Below are 23,745 nucleotides of genomic sequence, written 5' to 3'. Positions count from 1 at the left end.
TATATTGTATGGTTTATCTTTCTTTTAAATCTATCTAATTTCTCATTTGTTTATATAGGTCCAACTGTCAGAATTAGATTTCTGACAATTTGGTTTAATGAAACTATGAGTTATATTGATATTACAGGATGGTCGTGTCCATGCACTATATTCTACTCCGTCCATTTATACTGATGCAAAAAATGCTGAAAATGAGACTTGGCCACTAAAAACTGATGACTACTTCCCGTATGCAATCCTCACTTCATTACTTTGATAAAATAAAATTAACATTCTTATAAGTTATTAATAGCTTGCTCGACTGCTTGCAGATATTCAGATTCAGAAAATGCTTATTGGACTGGTTACTTCACGAGCCGACCAACATTCAAGCGTTATGTCCGCACACTGAGTGGATATTATCAGGTAGGCTGGTTACTTGGGTTACACTGCTTATAATATTTGATAACTGGTCTTGTTCCTTATTTGCTAAAATGCAATATATTTGTTGATAGGTAGCACGTCAAATTGAGTTCTTGGGAGGCAGGACACTATCTGGTTCATCTACCTTCAGCTTGGGAGATGCTTTGGGCATTGCTCAGCATCATGATGCTGTTTCTGGCACAGCAAAACAGCACACCACAAATGATTATGCTAAACGTCTTGCTTATGGAGCTTCTGAGGTTTACAGCTTTTCGAAAATCCATCTTTTTGTTCCCATTTTCAATGTTAGTTTTTTATTATAATTCTTCTTACTTTTATATGTTGGCTTGTCTTTTATAGGCTGAAGCAGTTGTCAATTTAGCTCTTTCATGCTTAACCAGTTCGAGCAAATCCTGTGAACCTACAGCGACAAAATTCAGCCAGGTTTTATCTCGTTATATTGTTGCCTCTATCTATTTCTACTAGCCATCATGGGCATTTCCATGGAAATCTTTATTGATTTGGTCTATGGACATGTACTCTTGCTTAACAGTGCAAACTAAATGATGTATAAATATATGTAGATGTCCTTAATAGAAAAGACACTGGTAAGGTTGCCTTCTTGTTAATGTGGGTAACTTAAAGGGCCTTAATATGTGTTATAAACAAAACTTTGGTATCTAATTTGGGCAGAACCTAGACATGATCTGATAGATGACAATATCAAGTTATCAACAAGATAAAAACACAATGAAAAGTTAACTAGAGTGTTCAATGATTGGTCGGGAAACAAAACTTTAGTTTGAGATCACTCTATGTGTGCATTTAACACAATGAGTAATAGATTCATATCATAGCTATTGAAAGTTAACAGAATTGACTTGAGAACTACAAAAGAAAAACAAGGTAAAAATTTAACATTCCATATCTTGAGATAAAGACGCAAGTCTCACAACAACTACTATTAGTCAGTTGCTTAGGCCAATCATGCAGATGCAGTTGATCTCAAAGACTGCCATTTCATGAACTAGCATATATTAATTGGTGTAAATCACAGGCCTTTTTCCACAAAGATTGCCATTTTGTGAACCAGTACATGTAAGTTGGTGGTAGGTCACATGCATCATTTCAATAAGTTCGATATTATCAAATTGTCAATGGTTTGTTTGTAGGCACAACCTTGATATGATATGACATCCAATTTGATAACCAGGTGGACTGGTATGGTGCTCAATGTGTCTTCATAATTTAACATGATTAGTTGGTCGTACATGATTAATTTCATATAATGAATAATGAAGGATGGACCTTTCAATAATTTAACATGCAGCACCATAGAGGAACAACTATTTAGTAAATAGCATTAGAATAAGTGCAACTATGAAGGATACTTGTACAGTCATTTAGGTGTAGTTTATACTTGGGTCTAAGTGCTAAAAGTTGTTATTGGCAAGGAATAAATGTTGAGCAAAAACTTGTTAATAGCAAGGAATAAAAACTGTCAACCTTCAAGTTAGGTGGCTTTCCAGGGGTTTGAGTACGAAAATCTCATGCACTCATCCTTGCTACTAATAAATTTATCACTTTATAACGCACATTCATATATAAACTTTCTTTCTATAAATGGCTGATGTTCATGGTATTGGAGTCACTCCAATGGAGTGGTAACAACAATTATAGGGTGAAGTACCTTCACAAGTTTGGGATTTGATCAATTATTTGATAGCTGAAGTTGTAACTCTAGAAATTTGGATCTTGTAGCAACAAGAATGATTCCTTCTGCACCTCTTTCAAGAGGACAGCATCTACTGAAGGCTGGAGAATATTGGCACTATCTTAATATGTTCCTGTTAGAATGGTCTTTGATGCTCCCTTTGCCGTCATCTTTGGAGGATCCTTACACCAAATGAGATCCTTGTTATCATGTGGTTGGTCCTTCACATATGATTCATATTGGAAGATCTCCACACTATCAAGTGTCAACCATTGGCTGTCAGTATGATCAACATTGTTATATCCGCCTCATTTCCTAATAGAATGTCAATCAAAAGCGGAAGCGATGCGAATCTACTTGGAAGTGACAACTAAATGAAAAAAGAGTCGATGAGCAAATTTTGTGGAGGAAGGACCAAAAACTTTGAAAGTTTACGAGGCGATGCTCTTTAAAGCTCCAACAAGCATCCACCCAGTTCAAGCAGCATAAGGCATTTGAGAGACTGGCGTATAGTAAGGATGGTCTTTTCCTTCACCTGGAGGATCCGTAGGAATTAACAAGGATCAACACAACTCAGCCAATCCCACACCAGAGTCAGAGTCATTGGTGAGTTGAAGCAGCATGGCGGATCAAAGGTTCGATGGTGTTCAATGGAAATAAATTGAAAGAATGGTGTTCGATGGAAATAAATTTAACTAATTCTTCATTTATTTTTTCAATAGAGAAATAGAAAGAACGATTAGTAGGGTACCCAAAAATTTGAGTCTGGCTTTTGTCTAGATTGGCTTGTGTGGGATGTTTCACCTCAACATGCTTTCTAAACATTCCATACTCACATCCTTTAAATTTGTAAATTTGAGAGCACTAGTTGTAAATCACCTGAAACGAGTCATCAGAATTTTGGATCTTTTTGTAATGAAGCTTAAGAATATCTGACTTTATTGCTTTGGTTGTTGTATCGGTTTCCTCCAGCTCCATTGTGAAGTGTTGTCTTTCTTGAGTAGGACAATCGGGCTTTCGAAGTTATCCTCGGCCATGAATATCGAGGTTGGGTGCATTGAGCTTCCACTTACTGTTGAAATTAGAAAGAAAGCTTAGGAGAGGGGGAGAATGCTATTGTAAAGAATATTGCAATTATAGAGCTTATGAGAGTATTATGATTGCTTGGTGAATTGGTCTGAGGAGGAATGAGAAGTTTAGGGTTATTTATAGATATTTTGAGGTTTTTTCTTCCCAAAATGCCATCTGACTAGCTATTATTTAGCTATGAAAAGGCAATATTTGTCTTTTTCTCATTTTTTTGTATTTTTTTGAATTATAAAATGACTAAAATACCAGTGAAATAGCCATTAATTGCATTATGATTGGGTAAATTCATCATTTGCCACCCCTTGGTCCAGTGCTGGGGCTACTGGGCCAACTGGTTGATGGCGTTGGGCCCAAAGGATAAGTTAACTGTCAATTTTGACCGTTGGCTATTTTCTTTTTATAATATGGCTAGTTTGAACCAGAATTGGAACCGAACTGGAACTACCAGTATTGGTTCTACTTTTATCCAGTTGGAACCAGAACTGAACCTCCTAGGCCTGGTTCCAGTTCTGTTCCAAATCGTCAAACTGCCAGGGTGGTTTGGTTCTGATTCCAACTCAATTTGGCTCTGGTTCGAATCAAAGTCAAGCCCATCTCTAGCCTTCCTCTCTCATCAAATCCATTTTCATTTTCCTTTACAGTTTTACCACCTTGCTGAAATTTTTTTAGTTCTATTAGTGAAATAAAGATTTGAGGCTATCCATTTCAAGGATTTAAATCTCAGTCCAATACCAGTAATGGTAACCTATTGGACTGATATGGTACCTGTATACCGTATGATACTGACCTGTACCATCTGGTCTCACTGAGAAAAATAAATGCCAACTGATACCAACCCATATGGTCCATAATGGTCCTAGGTTTGATAAATAAATATAGGCCTGTTCTGACAGGGACAATCAAAATTTGATTCTTGGTCCAGACTCCAGTCTGCTCAATATATATACACTGTACATGAGATTTCTAAGGGATTACATGATTGTCCTTTTGATCATTAAAATTAAACCTTTGGGGATTCAATGTGCCTATGCTGAAAGAAAAATTGTATATTCTATTATTTTCTCTGTTGTTCTGTGTACGAGATTTTTTCCTCAGATCCTGGATTCCCTTTATTAAGTTTGGTTGTTACTTCTGCAGTGCAATTTGTTGAATATAAGCTATTGCCCAGCAACTGAGGAAGATATATCAGCAGGGAAGAGCTTAGTAAGTCAATTTCTTCTCTTTTCTTTTTCCTTTATCATGATATCAGAGACAATTTTAGGTTTCTGAAGTCTTGTAAGTTATTCTTGCTGTTCTCTCCAGGTGGTAGTGGCATATAATCCTCTGGGATGGCACCATGATGACTTTATAAGAATACCAGTAAGTAAGATTGGTATTGATGATCGCCTAGGTTATTATGTAAGCATTTGTAGTAATATAGAGATTTACTAACTAAATAGCAGCAAGTTTATAAAATTAAGTTGAATCAGCCTTTTGTCTCATCAAGCTATCTTCATAATCAGTATTCTCATGATTCTGTTGCTCAAATATAACAGTATTCATGGACTTTGTTCAGTAATTTCTGACATGTTATTTTGTACTTGTTTTGATGCATCATTGATTGTGAAAAATATTCATTTTTTTTGCTAAAGAGAAACTTGTTAGATGTCATTACTATTCTTCATTATTATGTTGATGTAATTGGCCAAAACCATCATCATCCTGATTTTGTCTCCTTACAAGTATATCTGAAGAAAGCTGTATGTGGCTAATAGCCTAATTGAATTGCATGAAACACATAGAAACAGTATGTGCTATTATTTTATTTTTTATTTTTTTCCACATTTCATTTGTTTTTTTTATTAGATGCAAATAATTTCATGGTCACATATGTATGCTTTATGTTTTGTTGTTGAGTTTCTCTTTTTTGTCAGGTCAATGATGACCAGCTTGTTGTGAGGGATTCTGCTGGAAAATATATTGCTACACAATTTGTAGAGGTGGACAATATTACAAGTAATTTGAGGAAATTGTATGTTGAGGCTTACCTTGGAGTGTCATCAAACAAAACTTTGAATTATTGGCTTGTATTCCAAGTATCTGTGCCTCCAATGGGTTGGAACTCTTACTTCATTTCAAAAGAATCTAGAAAAGGTGGATTTCTATCATTTGGGCTTTATATATTTTTTGCCTTTGCTTTACATTGTAAATATTTTCTCTTTATGCAGTAAGCTTTTTCCTAGGGCAGATCAGAAAAAAGATGAATTCCTAACTTATTATTGACCTTGATTCTTGGTTTTTTGATTCACAAGTGGTTAAACCTTTATCATAAATACACATATTTAACTCTGTTAGCATGAATGGTTAAGATAATTTCTGATTGTCCATTTTTCTTCTTGTGAACACAGTAACGACTCCGAATGCATACACTTCTACTCATGCTGTTTTGGAGAATGAGACAATTGAAGTAGGGCCAGGACCTTTTAAAATTCAGTTTTCATCGATTAATGGACAAATGGAAAGAGTGATTAACCACAGAACAGGAGTGAGTTTGCCTTTTCTACATTCCAACTGTTTTAGTTTTAGCATGAGTTGTTCACCTGTCAAGTTCTTCATTATGGTAAATGTTAAAATGTGTTTATTTGTTACATTTCTTAACCATGGTTTTCTTCCTCATTAATTTGTTTTCACTATCTACTTCCATCGATGTCACATAACTAGTGATGTTAGTAGGGCCCAAGAACCTAAAAAATCTAGAAGCAACTCAAAAAAATCTGACACCTTTCCTGAATCTGACTAGAAGTATGGATATCATGTGGATTTACAAGCTTATTGAATTAAAATACAGATCCTAGGTGGATTCGATACATAGCCAATCTCTTTGTAGAAACTGACTTGGTATCAGCGCCTATCTTTTTTTCCTCATCTTTTTTATTCTTCTAGCACATCTCTCTTTCCATGTCCTAACCATCATCTTAGTGGTGCCTAGTATATATATGAGAGTTTTAAGTTGCTACTTAGTTGATGTATGCTTCTGTAGCATGGACAAAGTGAGCATGTTTGAATACCATAAATAGTGTCAGAAATTTTAGAGCATGACCTCTATAGTTCAAAATATCAACTGGATCCATATGTGCTGGTCTGATCACACACCATGATGGAACCATGAGCTCCATGCCACATTGTCTATCATTTTTTTGGGTAATTTTCTAAGAAAAACATCAAGTTTTGGGTTTTTTCCGTATAGTGCACCTCACCAAAATGTCTAAAGCGAGCCCCTATTTTTAAAAATAATAAAAATATCCTTTTTGACAGTTGATATTTAGTTTTTTGTTTCCTAACTAGTTAAATTGTTTCAATGTTAAACCAAATCAGTTACAGTATTTTTGAATAGGGGGTTAGTATTTTTGAAAGAGATTATAATATTGTTTTTGGTTACTGGACTACCCTAATTGTAACTCTTAATTAATTAAAATGACCAGGTTTAGGATAAATTTTGGTTAAATTTGACATAAAAATAATGAGTGACAATGAATCAAAACATGTTAGGAATATGGATTACAAATTGTATATACAGAAAAAAGCCTAGAGGTACTTTAAAGTCTTGAACATGACATTTAACAAAAAATTAATGTTATATCCCAAAATGATAACCTTCATCCAGGAGAGATTGTTTGAAATCCTTGAGTTGATTGTGTTAGGATCAATACGGCACTAATTAGTGCAGCAATAAAAGTTTCGTTGATTCAGAAAATTTCTTTCGATACAATCGTTTCGACAAAGCCCGTATCGGAAAGTAATGAAAATAATGATTTAAAGTAAATGCAAAGTGTAGAATGCAGCTAAGTAGTGAAAGAAAGCAGTAAGGAAAGAATACACCAGATTTATAGTGGTTCGGTCATTGTGACCTACATCTACTTCCGATTCCTCCTCCGTTGAGGTCACCGACGTCCACCAATGGTCTTCCTTCAATAAGCGAAGACCAACCACCTTCCTACAAAGTTTTCTCCTTTTTATGGGTTTAGGAGACAACCCTTACAACTCTCACACTTCTTCTCTAATGATTATAAAGCTGAAGAAATAAGAGGCCTCTTAGCTCTTTTTACAACACTTTTACACCCCAGCACTTAAAGATTTTTTCACACTTTATTATAGCCTTTGTTACCCTTTCATGCAGAAAGGAGTGGGGTATTTATAGGCTCCAAATGTTTCATAATTGAATCCAAAAAGTATCTCTTCCCGGTTTTTCGGGGTACTGGCGGTATCATCGCCAGTATTGGGTGGTACCACCGCTTGACACTCTAACACTAGGCGGTACCACCGCCTGACAGAGCCTCGGAGATTGGGCTCTGGCGGTACCATCGCTTGATAGAACAATACCATCGCCTAATAGCCTTTATGGCTAGCGGTACCACCACCCAGTCTGGGTGGTACCATCGCTCAGTCCTCGTTGGAGGCTGAGCCTCAAGCGGTTCCACCACCCACCCTAGCGGTGTCACCGCCTGGCATGGCTCCAAGTGGCTAAGTGGTCCTTCCATCCTGCCCAACTCAGCCCTGTCTTGGGCCCAATTGGCCTCTAACTGAGTTAGTGGGATTACCTCCTAATCCTAGCTCAATCTAAGTTCTAAGTTCTAACTACGACAATTAAAGTATTAGCTAAGCAATCTTTGTTCGGTATATCAATCGTTCTTTCGGCGAAGTCTCGATGAACTTCCGATGAACTTTTCTGTATTCTTTTAGCAAACTCCTGACGAACTCTTAGCGAACTCCCGATGAACTCTCGGCGAGCTTTTGACAAACTCCTGACGAACTCTCGGTAAACTCCCGACAAACTCTCGGCGAGCTTCCGGCACATCGTTCGAATCTTCACCATATCATTCGATCTTTGACTCCGGCCCAATATCTTCTTTGCCTTATCCATTATCGTAGTTAATCTTGCAACACTTATCTCAATACATGGATTAGATTATTAATTTATCAATTGATTTCATCATCAAAATCCGAGATTCAATAATCTCCCACTTTTTGATGATGATAACCAATTGATGATGGAGTTAACTTTAACTCCCCCTATCTATATGTCACATCGAGATAAAGTAAACTTAAATTTATAAGGAATCACAACCTTTGAATTCAAGTTAAACACTTTCGATCATAGTGATTCAATGCAATATATCATATCAAAATATCAATATGTTATGCATTATTAAAATATGCACAAATTCAAATCATTACATTTCATCCTCACTTCATGCATGATAACAAAAATAAATCAACATCACTTTGGGCATATCATACATGATACTAACACATTAAAAATTTAAGCATTTATCACTTTATACATTAAATCAATATTTTGAACATGATACCATTCATCATTTCATGATACCAAACATTCATTATTTTTCATACTTAAATCAACATTTTGATACCAATAATTATTTCTTCCCCTTTGCCATTAACAAAAAGGAGCCATTCAACAATACAAGTGTTTAAAAATATATTAAGTAAGTTTTATACCAATTTATCCATGCTAGCAAAAATGAGAAGTTAAGTAAAAACTTTGCTTTAGATGTGCATGAGTTTTTTGGTTCTTCTTAAGATGTGCAAGTTTCTTTCTTCCTTTGTTATATAAAAAAAAAGAAGAACAGGAAAAAGAGTAAGGGAGGAATTCATTCTAAAAAAAATTAAGAACAAAATTCATGAAAAGATTTGAACCAAATGAAATCGATAATAAATGAGTTTCATTGAATCAAGCCTCTACTATCGCAAGGAGAAAGGATTCATTATAAAGGAACAAGATATGTTTTTTAAAATCAAATCCCTATTTTTGCAAATGATTATCACAAACTGAAAGTCCATGAATAAAAATTCTTCTTTCGTGAGTAAAGTAAGGAAGAATTCCTAGGAAAGGATCATCAAATGAAGAATCAAAAATCCATGAATAAAACTTCATAAATCAATTCTCTTTTCTTGTAAATAGAAGGAAAAAGGATTCATAGGAATTTATAAAAGATCAAGTTATTAATCAAAAATCCATGAATTAATGCTCTTCTTTTGTAAATAGAAAGACGATCTCGATTTAAAAAAAAAATTCAAGTTATGAAATGCTAAGAAATCCGAAAAAGGAATTCATGCATTTGGAAGATTTAGCATGCCTAATTCTCTTCTAATGAAATCAAACTGTTGTTCATTCAATGGTTTTGTAAAAATATCTGCTAATTGATGCTTTGTATCAATAAATTCTAAATATATATCATGATTATTAACATGATCTTTAATAAAATGATGCATAATATCAATATGTTTAGTTCTAGAGTGTTGAATGAGATTTTTTATTAAATATATTGCACTAGTGTTATCACATTTTATGGGTATGTTTTTCAAGTGAATTCCATAATCTTCTAAAGCGTTCTTCATCCAGATAACTTGTACATAACATGGACCTGTTGTTATATACTCAACTTCGGTTGTAGATAATACAGTCGAGTTTTATTTTTTGGAAGGCCAAGAAACAAGTGCATGATCTAAGAGTTGACATGTACCAAATGTAGATTTTATATCTATTCTACATCCACCAAAGTCGGCATCGGCATAGGCCATTAATTTAAAATTTTTTGATTTTGGATACTATAATCATAGATTATGAGTTCCTTTTAAATATCTTAAAATTCTCTTAACAGCTATTAGGTGAGATTGTTTGGGTTTAGATTGAAACCTAGCACGTAGTCCAACACTAAACATGATATCGAGTCTAGTTGTTATGAGGTATAATAAACTACCTATCATCAATATAAATTTGAATAATAAGAAAATCATTTTCAAAATATTTTACAAACAATAAAGTATCGACCTTGCCTTTCATAAAATTATTCTTAATTAGAAAGAAACTAAATCTCTCGTACCAAGCCCTCGGAGCTTGTTTCAAACTATAGAGAGCCTTAGACAATTTAAAAACATGATTCGGAAAAGTGATATTTTCAAATCCAGGTGGTTGTTTAACATAAACTTCTTCGGAAATAAAACTATCAAGAAAAGCACTTTTAACATCCACTTGAAATAACTTCAAATTATTATAACTAGCATAGGCAAGGAGAATCCTTATAGCTTCAAGACTAGTCACAGGAATGAAGGTTTCTTCATTGATACCTTCTTCTTAGTTGAATCCTTTGGCCACTAATCTAGTTTTGTTTCTAACCACGATACCAAGTTTATCTTGCTTGTTTCTGAAGACTCATTTAGTACCAATTATCAAATGGTCACTAGGTTTAGGAACAAGCTTCTATACATAATTTCTCTCAAATTGATTTAATTCCTTATGTATTACAATAACCTATGAATTATCTTTCAGGGCCTCGTCAATACATTTAGGTTCAATTTGAGATAAAAAGGCTGCATTCGCATAAAAATTTTTAAGAGAAGAACGAGTTTGAACACCTTTGGAAGGGTCTTCAATGATTAGCTCCTTAGGATGAACACCTACATACTTTCAATCCTTAGGTAGGATTCTTTGGAAGAAGATGCATCCAATTTGCTAGTGAGAGGAGTGGATTCATTCAAATTTAAACTATCAAAATCAAAATCATCATCAAAATTATTTTTCTTAGATTCGAAAATCTCATTGAAAATAACATGAATAGATTATTCTATAACTAAGCTTCTTTTATTAAATATACGAAATGCTTTAGAAGTAGAAGAATAACAAAGAAAAATACCTTCATCGGATTTTGCATCAAATTTTCTTAAGGCATCTTTTTCGTTTAAAATAAAATATTTACAATCGAAAACTTTAAAATATAAAACATTGGGTTTTTTGTTATTCCACAACTCATAGGGAGTTTTGAAAAATAATGGTCTTATTAGAACCCTATTCATGACATAACATGCCGTGCTAATGGCTTTGGCCCAAAAATATTTGGGTAGGGCATGTTTGTTTAACATGGTTCTTGTCATTTTTTGTAAGTTCCTATTTTTTCTTTAACTACTCCATTTTGTTGTGGGTTTCTTAGAGTAGAAAAATTATGGTTGTACTCATTTGATTCACAAAAGTTTTGAAAATCACAGTTTTGAAATTTACCACCATGATCACTACATATAGATGTAATCATAAAGCCTTTTTCATTTTGAACGAGTTTACAAAATTTTAAAAAATATTTAAACAATCACTTTTGTGTGTCAAGAAGTATGTCCAAGTGTATCTACTATAATTATCAACAATTATAAAGGCGTATTTACTATCTCCTAGGCTTGTTGTATCAATTGGTCCAAATAAATCCACATGGATCAATTGCAATGGTCTAGATGTGCTTATTTGATTCTTTGACTTGAAACTACCTTTTATTTGTTTGCCTAGTTGACATGCATCACATCTTTGACAAACTTGATGTTAGGGATTCCTCTTACAAGTTCTCTAAATGAAATTTGAGAGATTAGTTTTATGCTAGCATGACCTAACCTCCTATGCTAAAGCCAAACATCATTGTTTAAAACTGAAAAGCCAGTTTCATTACAAAACTCATCAAGATCAATGGTATAGACATTGTTGGTCCTTAAGGCAATTAAAGATCTATTCATGTATGATATTTCTATAATGTAAGTATTAGATTTGAACTTGATGTTGTAACCTTTATCACATAATTGGCTAATGCTTAAAAAGTTATGCTTTAAACCAAGAATTGAAATATCGAATCATATCGGTGTTTCGAGGTAGACTCGGTATAATACGATACCGTGTACCGAGTGGTACGCCAGGGCGTATCGAGCGGTACACCTATATTAGGCGTAAAATCCTCCGAAAATACCTAAAAAAAAAAGTTAGGATAGGGTTTTTAAATTAGAAATAAATATAGTAATAATATAAGTTTACCAAAATCAATGTAAATTAGGTAAAAATAGTATTATATATCTTTTTCGGACTTTGAGAAATAGTTTTGTGCAAGATTCGTATTTCAGTTCGTTACGAATTTTTCTTCTGTAAATATTGAAATATCTATATAAAAATCATTTGAATTATTAGACTATTTTATTATAATATAAACTCTAAAAATTAAATAAATTAAATAATCACATATGTAGATGTACCTGATTGTTGATTCTATCACCAAAATGAACGACGAGCCTCCACAGTTGGTGGATTGGGGTCCTCAATCCTATACATCTACATATCAATATGATATGTTTGTTGGACCCGATCATGAAATTGATCCCACGATATGGTGTATTGATACACTATATGCCATTGGTGCATCAATGTGGTGATGATTGTAGGCTGATCATCATGAATCATATTTGTTTGAGGTAGCTCCTGAGGTATATATTGGTGAATATCAGAGCTTTTACTTTCGCTATTGATCTACTGCTCTGGATCATACTATTTTTTGGAGAAGTATGACCAACTATCACCGTACTGCGATTCTTCATAATACGATTAAATTTTGATTAAATCATCATTAAAATGATTAATCGTAGCATTCAATAACTTTAATAAAACTTAATTAAATTTATTTTACTATCATAAATATCTTTCAATATTTAATATATATGGAATATAAATATTTGAGTTATTAAGTGTCTAATTTCGAATTACTCAATATTAAATACACTAATCATAATATTAAAGATATTAATTGCTCTCTAATTAAAGAAACTTCTTTCCCTTAGTCTTCCTAAATTAGCCTTCATTCAATTTACAAATCGTTGTTTTCTAGAGTTTAGAGAGTGTAAATGTGATAAAAAAAGAGTTTGAGATAGTTAGTATGAGAGTGAAATAGAATAAAATAATAGTGAAGAAGAGTTTAAAAATCTATGAGAAAGGGCTCCAATGATCAACTAATTGGTTGAAATCGGCCGTCAGTAAGCTGTGTCGGGCGGTAACGATCGAAATTTCGACTGTTACCACCCGATATAACCCTGTATCGTCTGATATGGGGCGATATTATGTGTTCCGCCCGGTAGCGGGCGGTCCGTGTACCGGTATCCTATCGTTCTGGTCCATACCGCCCGTACCAGATGGTATTATTCGAAACTGTATTCTTTGCTTTAAACCATCTACTAATAAAATATTTTCAATCAAAATGTTTGGTTTGTCATCTATATTTTCTTTTTTAATAATTTTTCCTTTGTTGTTGTCTTCGACGGTGACAAATCCTTCGTCTTGGCTAGTAAGTTTAGAGAAGTATGTTGGATCTCCGGTTATATGCTTTGAGCATCTATTATCAAGGTATCATCTCTTGCTCCTAGTTTATGATTGTAAACATATCTACAAGAAGGAGGGTTTTTTTGTAGGTACTCATTTTACCTTAGGTTTCTCATAAATAGATCTATCTAACTTATCATTTTTTATTGAGTCATTTAAGGTTCCTTTAGGGACCTAAATTAACTTATATGGATTATACCTCTTAAATGGACATTTATGAGCATAATGTCCATATTTGTAACAAAAATTATATTTGTTTCGGGGTGAAACATGCAAAGTTGGGCCTTTAACAAAGATGGTTAGGTTTTGGAGAGTGTTACTTACAAAGTTGATTTCATCTCTTCTATGAACATGATCCCTTTTTACAAGGATCATGTTTAAGGATTTGTTTCCTATTTCAAATTTTTCTAAAGTTTCATGTAGTAGCAAATTCTCCTTTTTAAGCATATTTAATTCTTCATATTTTGTACAAGTAGGCAATATTACATTATCATGCTTAATGTTCAATCTATTTAATTTACTAACAAGAGAAGAATGCTCATTTTTTAATAATTTATATTTTTTACTAACTAATTTACATTCATCAAACAAATCATTAAAAGTATTAGGTAATTCAGTATAAGATAAATGAGATTCGTTTAGGCCACTTACCTCGTCATTGAGTGCCATTAGAGCATAATTTACGACTTCTTTGTTGGTTAGCTCCTCGTCTTCGGATGCGCTCGAATTGTCCTAAGTGGCTTTTAGTGCTTTCTTCTTTTTTGATTGCTTCTTCTTCACTTGGGGACATTCACTTTTGAAGTGCCCCGGCTTTTTGCATTCATAGCAAATTATTTGATTCTTTTTAAGTTTATTTTTATTTTTAATGTCATGTTTAGTTTTGTTTCTTTTTATGAATTTTTTAAATTTTCTTGTTAGAAGTGTCAAATCATCATCATCATCATCACTTGAGTTTTCTCTCAAGTGGTCTTCTTGAGTTCTAAGTGTCAAATCTTTTCTGTTATTTGGAAGGTTGTTCTCAAGTTTTTCATGTGCATTGTACATCATTTCATAGGTCATCAAAGACTAGATAAGTTCTTCGAGTAGAAAGTTGTTCAAGTCCTTGATTTCTTGAATTGCGGTTACTTTAGGATCCCAACTCTTTAGAAGGGACCTTAATATCTTGTTAACAAGTTCAAGGTTAGAAAAACTTTTACCAAGTGCTTTTAGACCATTGATGACATTCGTAAACTGGGTGTCCATGTCTCCAATGGTCTCGCTTGGTTTCATGTGAAATAATTCATAACTATGAACTAAAAGATTGATTTTTGACTCTTTAACTCTAGTCGTGCCTTCGTGTATGATTTCAAGTGTATGCCAAATATCATAAGCCGTTTCGCAAATAAAAACTCGATTGAATTCATTTTTATCTAATGCACAAAACAAAACATTCATAACTTTGACATTCAAAGAGAAAGTCTTCTCCAAATCATTCTAATCGTTCATTGGAAGAGAAGACTCTTGAAATCCATTTTCGACGTAACGCTATAACTCGAAATAAATAGAAATCAAGAAAATCCTCATTCTAGTTTTCCAATAAGTGTAGTATGTTCCATTGAACATGGGAGGACGTGTGATAGAATGACCCTCATGATTGTTGACAAAAGCCATCTCTCTTGGGTTTAAAATAAATTGAGAGTAACCTTGCTCTGTTATCAATTGTTAGTATCAATACGACACTAAGAGGGGAGGGGGGAGGGGGGTGAATTAGTGCAGCGATAAAAATTTTGTTGATTCGAAAAATTTCTTTTGATACAATCGTTTCGACAAAGCCCATATTGGAAAGTAATGAAACTAATGATTTAAAGTATATGCAAAGTGTAAAATGCAGCTAAGTAGTGAAAGAAAGCAGTAAGGAAAGAACACACTAGATTTATAGTGGTTCGATCATTGTGACATACATCCACTTTTGATTCCTCTTCGGTTGAGGTCACTAGTGTCCACTAATGAGAAGACCAATCACCTTCTTACAAAGCTTTCTCCTTTTTACGGGTTTAGGAGACAACCCTTACAACCCTCACACTTCTTCTCTAATGATTACAAAGCTGAAGAAAGAGGAGGAGGACTCTTAGCTCTTTTTACAACACTCTTAAACCCCAACACTCAAAGATTTTTTCACACTTTATTATAGCCTTTGTTACCCTTTCATGCAGAAAGGAGTGGGGTATTTATAGGGGCCCTAAAGGTTTTAGAATTGAAGCCAAAAAATCTCTTCCCGGACTTTCGGGGTGTTGGAGGTACCACTGTTTGATACTCTTGACACTCGACGGTACCACCACCTAGTTTGGCGGTACTACCGCCTGATAGAGCCTCGGAGACTGGGCTCTGGCGGTACTACCGCCTGACAGCCTCTATGGTCGGTAGTACCACTGCCCAGTCTAGGCGATACCACCACCCACCCTGGTCGGTGCCACCGCCTGGCATGGCTCCAAGTGGCCGAGTGGGCCTTCTATCCGGCCCAACTCATCCTTGCCTTGGGCCCAGTTGTCCCCTAACTGAGTTAGTGGGATTACCTCTCAATTCTTACTCAATCTAAGTTCTAACTACGATAATTAAGGTATTAGCTAAGCAATCTTTGTCCGGTATGTCAATCATTCTTCCGGCGAAGTCTCGAAGAACTTCCGGTGAACTTTTCTGCATGCCTTTGGGGAACTCCCGACGAACTCTCAGCGAACTCCTGATGAACTCTCGGTGAGCTTTTGATGAACTCCCGACGAGCTTTCGGTGAGCTTTTGACGAACTCTCGATGAGCTCTCAGCGAACTCCCAACGAACTCTCGGCGAGCTTCCGGCACATCGTTCGAATCTTCACCATATCATCCGATCTTTGACTCTGGCCCAATATTTGCTTTATGCCTTAACCATTATCGTAGTTAATCTTGTAATATTTATCTCAACACAGATTGGATCATTAATTTATCAATTGATTTCAGTATCAAAATCCGAGATGCATGAAACTCTTCTTATGGTATTTGATGCTAGTAAATAGTGTGTTATTAATAGAATAACATGTTAGTAGTCAATAACCCGTGTTGCATCAGGCTCCTATGGCAAAAGCAACTATGCAAGTATGACTCTGCAGGATGTACTGCTGTAAAACTATGATTGTCATAACTGTACTAGTGTTGTGCCAAATGACATATCCGACTCCAAGAAAAATAATCAATTATCACCATGAAACCATTAGTTATGAAATCCGTGCTAGTAGAAAGTGTGAATATGAGTGTAAATTTTCATTTGAGGTCATATGAATTCTGTCTCATCTTCCATAGTCATCCATTGTCTTCCTCTTGCCCTTATCTTTTTGGCCATAAAAAAAGTCACATGGATCCATGTGCACCATGATCTTCATCGTGGATGATTGACATACTGTTCCTTAGGCCAAGCTCCACTTATCTGTCTACCGATAGTCCAAAGTATCAATTGACTGTGAGGAACAAAATTTTCTCTTACATGATGGCTAAATTAGTGATTTAATGTGCTCTGCCATGAGCCATGGAGGACTGATTTATATCATGTCCACAACCTGACATTGGATGTGCTCTTCTGTATCCTGAGCAGCCTCCTCCTATGACCTTGTCATTCCTCTTCCTCAATTGCCTTTGAAACAAAATGAGATGGACAATAGAAGTGGATCATTGACACTCTCTACTGCACATTCAATCTGTTATCAGTTCAAGTCATATACTATTAAACTCCTATTTCTTTGTCCAGTTCATGGGAGTCCAACTTGGGATTCCTGATAAACAAACATATGCAAGTTTCTCCAAGCATCTTTAAAAAAACCAGATGTTAACTTTGGTGTGCATCAAGGTGAGCATGTGTCAATTATATCTTGCATCTGCTGATGAAGTGGTCTATGATCGGATCCACATTGCTGCTTTCTTTGAGTTAAATATGGATCATCTAAGTTTGAGGCACCACTCAACTTCAAAAGGTAATTATTAAATTTATATTTGATATTCGATGTTAAGGTCAGATCCATTTAGATTAGGCCTCTAAATGCATAGGTATAGTTCAGATCTCAGCTGGGATTATATGGATTTTAGTTTGGATACACATGGATTTGGGCTAGATTAATGTGGATTGAAGTTAGATCTACTAATATATAGGTCCAATCTGTGCGGATTTTAGTCTAGATTTACGAATATCAAGGTCACATCTATGTGGATCTAGGTAGGATCGACATTTAATATATGTTAGATCCGAACAGATCTAGACAAATTTTTAACACATTCCTAATGAATGCTGATTGGATCCATTAGATATTGGCCAGAACTAAATGAATTGTCCTCAAGTTGCAAAAAAAAATCTCATTTCACATATGGTATTCATCCATAAAATTAACAAAAAACCTAAAATTCTAGTCCGAATCCACGAAATCATGACCTTAAGGAGAAGCTAAGAAGCATGGACATGTGATTTTGGTGGACGTGTCTGTGTTTGACACGTGTTGGACACATACATCATCGACATGGTTGGACACGTGTCCGTCACATGTCTAGTCATGACTTTTTTTATTTATTTTCATTTTTATTTGTGGGACACGACACCGCTCTCGTGCACTTCGTCGTGTGACCCTCACATGCAGTGCTATGCTTGTGTGGCCCTCATGTGAGGGCCATCTGCTTTGGATTCTACATGGAGACGGATCATCAGCATTGTAAGGAAACAAAGGTTGAGATCATTGCAAGGAAATATATATCTATTATATCTAGAGATTGTAAATATTATTTGAGGTACTCAATCTTTATTTTGGATACTTACATTTAGATGATTTTAATTGTTTTGATTGTATGATGATATTTATTTGTTCAAATTATTGAGTTTAAAAAAATTAAGTATAAATACCATAAAACTTATATTAATAGAGTATTATATATATAGATTAAAAAAATCCATGTGTTCTTGTCGTGTGATATCTTAATTTTTTTTAAAATGATGTGCCGTCATGTCCATGCTTCTTAGGAAGAAAATACATGAATATAACTTTACTCAACAAAATATAAGTGAATAATTTTAAATTTTGGATTTTGATTTACCTTTCTTGGGATAAAAGTGAGATGATTTCTTGAGAATGGATTTTCAATTGCTTGAGACTGGCCTCGAATTTGATAACTGAGTATGAAAGTGCGATTGAAAGTATTTGATGAAGAAATCAGAAAAGAAGAGGCTGAAATTGAGATGGGGTAAAAAGACTAAGAAAAGGTTTGAAAAGAGACTTAATGGCTGGAAAGATGGATTTGGAAACCAGGTGATATTCTGACTGTCCAGTTTCTTGGCTCTAATAGTCAAAAACTGGACTGTATGCATGGTAGGAGAAGCATATCTGCTGGCACACCTGGTATAGTAAGTATACTATGCGGTGTGCTCAGTTTCTTGTTGGATGGCATGAAATGGCCCAATCTTTATGCCTCTCCTTTGACGGATTGGTAAAAAATGGACTGTAATGGTGGTGCAGTTGTTATTTGAATCATTGATATTTACAGCAATATAAACAAAAACTTTAGATGCATAATTTCAGAACTTTCTCCAACTCTCATATTACAAATACACTTAGTAGAGCACTAATTTTGCTAGTACTGATATGTTCATAAAGCAGCTAATCTGGTTGTCAGTCCCTTAGCACATGTTTGTTTTATGAACTAGTGAGATTGTGCATACCAGACATCATCCAGTTAATTATCATTCTATAATGGACAGGCAAGAACTCCAAAAGTATTACTGAAGCCAAGAGATATAATATTTAGTTCATAGATTTTTCAATCAGGAATTCTAGCATTGCATCGTAGTTCACATTGCCTTGCCATTTAATTCATGCAAGCCATCTTTGTTCTAGATGGAAAGTTGGAGTTACTATGAAAAGCAATTTAATTTTAGCTATTTATATGCTTAAAACCTCAATAAAATCTCAAGTGGTTCTGGAAAATTTTATAGGATCCCCTCTTACATGATGCTGAAAACTAAATGTTGCAAAAATGAGAATCTTAAGGTCTCTTAGGTAGCTATTCCCTTATCCTAATCTAGACAAAAAATCTTTTATTTGGTTATAAGAAACTATATTTGCTATCCTGATAGCCAATAAATCTATTCCTTATCCTTTTTTTCTTCATTGTTTATTGTATTAATGTGAATGTTTATTCCTAATTCCTTGATACATATGTATTCTCAGGTAAAGCTTCATTGTGTTGTTTGAAAGTTGAAACTTCAGTCAAATTAAATCTTACTGTTTGTACTTTGTCCAATGTTTTTTTCTACATAAGGTGGATATATCCATACAGCAAAACTATCTGTGGTATGGAGCAAGCAGCGGGGACACAGATCCACAAGTATATTACTTGATTTTATTGATGTTGAGAAATCATGTATGCAACTTAATTGTTTGATATCTTTCACATGCATGATGATCTTTTTAGGCATCTGGAGCATATATTTTCAGGCCAAATGGGGCTCCACCGGTCCCTTCATCAAGATCGGTATTTCAATTTACATATGCATTTATTACCAAATATTTGTTAATATACAAAATTAATCATGACAGATTTGTATGAATATTTTAGGTACCATTAAAGATTATGCGTGGACCATTAGTGGATGAAGTCTACCAGCAATTCAATTCATGGATATATCAGGTAGTAAAATTTCACTTTCTTTTAAAGAATACACTAGTGAAAAAGTTTAGTTGCTCAATTAGACTCTCCCATGATGTTACTATAATCATTGCTGAGTATCCAGATCAACTCTATGTATTTTTCCAGATCATTTAATAATGGAATTATGGAAATATGCACTTATGACTTATCTTACCAAGCAATGTAGTGAAATATCATAGAATTTTCAGTACACATGCAGAAGCCAATCACCCATAGAGCTGCATAAAAATATTTTGCTTGCAAACAAAATTTACAATATAGAGACCAACTTTTTAGATGGACTGACTCTTAAGGTGCACTTGCTTCTCAATGATTTTAGCAACTTGAAGTCTTGAAGATGTCTACACCGCTCACCCAACACTCATTCTGTCTCTTGCTTATTTACAATGATTGCAGAAATAATGTCACTTGATCAATTTTTAAGCTCCTAATAGAAAAGCCCAAGTACTTAAAATAGTCAACTTATCAGGTCATGATAAGTATTATGCTTTTGTTTGTCACTTATTCAACCTGTGAAAATATTGTTTTTAGGAACACAGTATGTCAAGCTTATAAAAAAGATGACAAGAATTGATAAATAAAGTAAAATGTCTTTCCATTATAGTCACATGTTTAATCCAAATAACTTATGAACAATCTACCTAATTATATATCCACCTGTACAAGTAAAATAACAATATTAAATTACAACAAAATTCTTCCAGAAAGTATGAAAGAACCTACTGTCCCCGAAGTATCCTAAAAGTATCTAATATTTTTGAATGATTATTTTAAAAAATTGAATACTTCAAGAACATATCTGATGTCTCTAAGAAGTATCCTAGAAGTATCATGATTTACATGCATTCAGTATGAATACGATAGGTAATTAGAATCATTCATGCTTCACTGTCTACATTGTACAGGATTCAAACGGTGATTACTTATGTTGTTTAATTCATTTTCTAGAGCTTTAAGTTATTTATATATTTACTCAAAAAGGAAAATGTCAAAAATTACTATAGTCACAGGTGCAAAAATACTTGATCTTGCAGTTGGTTAAACCATGCTCCCATGCATGCCCAAAAACAACCATGCATTCATCACTTTCATCAGTTGATCCCAAAAATGCACAAAATTGTTACCACATCCAGGCATGCCCACCATAGTTTAACTAGTTATAAAGAATAGCATACCTAGTATGGCTGATGTATATCAAGGCTATCACAATTTGTTACCCTTTTTTATCATACAAGTTGGATTTTATTGTTTTTCTTAGTCGAAATCATTAAAACTCGATTTATTTCAGGTTACCAGACTATATAAAGACAAAGAGCATGCAGAAATAGAATATACGGTAAGTTAAGCAATGGTACTTTACAGTTTCATTACAAAGGTAATGTCTATTATATTCTAATAAATGTAGTATATATTTATGTTCACTACTGAGTTATCTACTACTTCTAATGAAGATTGGGCCAATTCCTACTGATGATGGTGTGGGAAAGGAGGTCATAACCCGATTGACAACAAATATGGTCACAAATAGGACATTTTATACAGATTCTAATGGGAGGGATTTCCTAAAACGGGTACTTCTGATCCTTTACATATAAAAATAAATATAATGCATATTGTTTTTTGTGATTCTACTCATTTGTGTTTACACTGTCATTTTGCCTAAACTAGATTACTCAGTAAGAATGGTTTTTGCCTTTTTGGTACAATAAATATTTTTAATTGGGACTTATGGCGTTGTTGCTGCATATATTTTTAATTGTAAAAACTTATTTCTGGAGTGGCTGGTTTAACATATTCTCAAAGGTTAATTTGGGAAAATATGGGTTTGCTTGGGCTGATGCTTTTGAACCATTTCTTAGTAGCATTTCTAGTATTTGCACATGGGTTCTTTCTTACTAGCATTACTGGTCTATTTTGCTTAACATAAACTCATGTCTTATGCTACATGTTTTATGGTACATGGAACAAAATTACAAAACAAGAGCCTCTAAGAAAATAATGAAGAACAAACTGCATGGAAATGCTTGGGAACATAAGTATTACCAAGGTTAGCAACATTTTATGATCTAGCTTTAACCATTAAGTTTGTATAATTTAGATGTTTTCTTAGAGAAGAAATATTCATGGTCTGCCATACCGGATCGTACCGCCCAGTACGGGTGGTATGTACCAGTCCGACAGGCCAGCGGTATGCAGACCGCCCGGTACCGGTCCGCACTGTAGCAGTGCTACAATGCTCGGTGCACCTGAGTGTACCGCTCGGTACACCTGGGTGTACCGTTCGATACACCGTACCATACCGGTACCGAGCCCGGGTCGAAATGCTGGTATGGTACAGTACGACAGACCCTGAAAATATTAGTGAAAATTGTGGGAAATAGGAAAACATCATTTGTCATGATCATCGCATCCTTATTTTTTGAAGTTACTAGAACTTCTAGAACTAAAGTTGATAAGATAAAGATTGACAGCAGGCCTACCATTGTCTATCACTTCATCCCTCTCCTTCCAGTAGGACATTCTTCGCTGAAGTGTTTAGGGTGTCACTTCATCCCCAAAACATGATCGTGATTTTACTGCTTCCCTTTTAAATGGCATAAATACTCATTTTGTTGTTGCCTTGTTGGTTAAATTTCATTCACCATTTTACCTGACTCTTAGTCACCTTGAATCTGTTGAGCCAATTTACCATTCTAGCTCTTTTCCAACAGACTCCTAAATTTCTGTTCGATCCCCATCATGATCTATCTAAATTTATTTTGCTCCCTCTGAAACCATACATCTGTTAACATCAAATATGAACTTCCACATCTGGGTTCATTAAGCTCACTTTCACATTTTAAAAACATTTACTGATTGTGATTAATTGCCTTTTCTAGGTTCTTTGTTCAAAAAGCTCATGTAGATCCAACTTTTCGAGAACACTTGATGTTCTTCTAGTCATCTTTTTCTACCTTCTTAGCTTCCTCTTTATACCCACTTTCATGTATGCCTTGCTGTTCAACATCACATTAGGTTACTGTCCTATACTTTTGCCACTTAAGCAATATGCACATCATAACTCATGTTTTCCTTCGGCCTCATCAGCTCTGTTCATGCTTCCCAAAGACATGTTCTTTGGGAGCCTTCTTGGATTCTCCTTTTCTTCACTTATATACATAAAGTGGACTTGGCCTATTTATCCAGGATTTGTCAAATCCTATTCCTAATGGACTTGGGTCAGGCTCCATTATTGGAGGATGCTATAGAACAAACAACTTAAATGGTCCTAGCTCTCCCATTATGACATGTCAATACTAACAATGAAGTGGAACACAATTAATTGGGTCTTAGGACATTATCCATTAGATGCCCCTCATTGTGCAAAATTTATTCTGGGTGATTTGATTGACTCTTAAAAGTTCTGCCAAGCACATATGGGTCACTGTTCATATTTTATCTTTCTTCTTTCCCCCCAGATGTTTCATTATCCTCTTATAAGGGCTCTATCTTTAGTTTTGTAAAGCCTTTTTCAACTTCTCAATGAGCCAAACCTATGATTTCATAAAGATTTTCTTGGAATGTTGAAGGTCTGAAAGAGCAAGAAAAGGAAGGCTGTTGGGAAAATGTTTATTACACTGGAGAAGCTTGATATCATTTCCATCTATGTATCCCAACTAAATCGTTTGAAGCTCT

General features: G+C 34.5%; 1 protein-coding gene across 2 annotated transcripts in view; it reads left to right on the top strand.

The window, feature by feature from the left end:
• The window catches only part of LOC103973978 (alpha-mannosidase), a 41,050-nt gene that overhangs the window by 9,182 nt on the left and 8,123 nt on the right, over positions 1-23,745 (top strand). For both annotated transcript variants that reach the window (XM_065152043.1, XM_009388683.3), the window contains exons 9-21: positions 128-228; positions 312-405; positions 495-662; positions 763-846; positions 4,343-4,408; positions 4,508-4,564; positions 5,119-5,338; positions 5,593-5,729; positions 19,681-19,746; positions 19,834-19,893; positions 19,978-20,049; positions 21,359-21,406; positions 21,522-21,641. In XM_065152043.1, the coding sequence (XP_065008115.1) occupies positions 128-228; positions 312-405; positions 495-662; positions 763-846; positions 4,343-4,408; positions 4,508-4,564; positions 5,119-5,338; positions 5,593-5,729; positions 19,681-19,746; positions 19,834-19,893; positions 19,978-20,049; positions 21,359-21,406; positions 21,522-21,641 (1,293 nt within the window). The remainder of the gene's footprint in view (positions 1-127; positions 229-311; positions 406-494; positions 663-762; positions 847-4,342; positions 4,409-4,507; positions 4,565-5,118; positions 5,339-5,592; positions 5,730-19,680; positions 19,747-19,833; positions 19,894-19,977; positions 20,050-21,358; positions 21,407-21,521; positions 21,642-23,745) is intronic.

The sequence above is a fragment of the Musa acuminata genome, chromosome BXJ3-5 (genome assembly GCF_036884655.1).
Source record: "Musa acuminata AAA Group cultivar baxijiao chromosome BXJ3-5, Cavendish_Baxijiao_AAA, whole genome shotgun sequence".
Taxonomy (NCBI): domain Eukaryota; kingdom Viridiplantae; phylum Streptophyta; class Magnoliopsida; order Zingiberales; family Musaceae; genus Musa; species Musa acuminata.
This window is presented reverse-complemented; position numbering and strand designations above follow the sequence as displayed.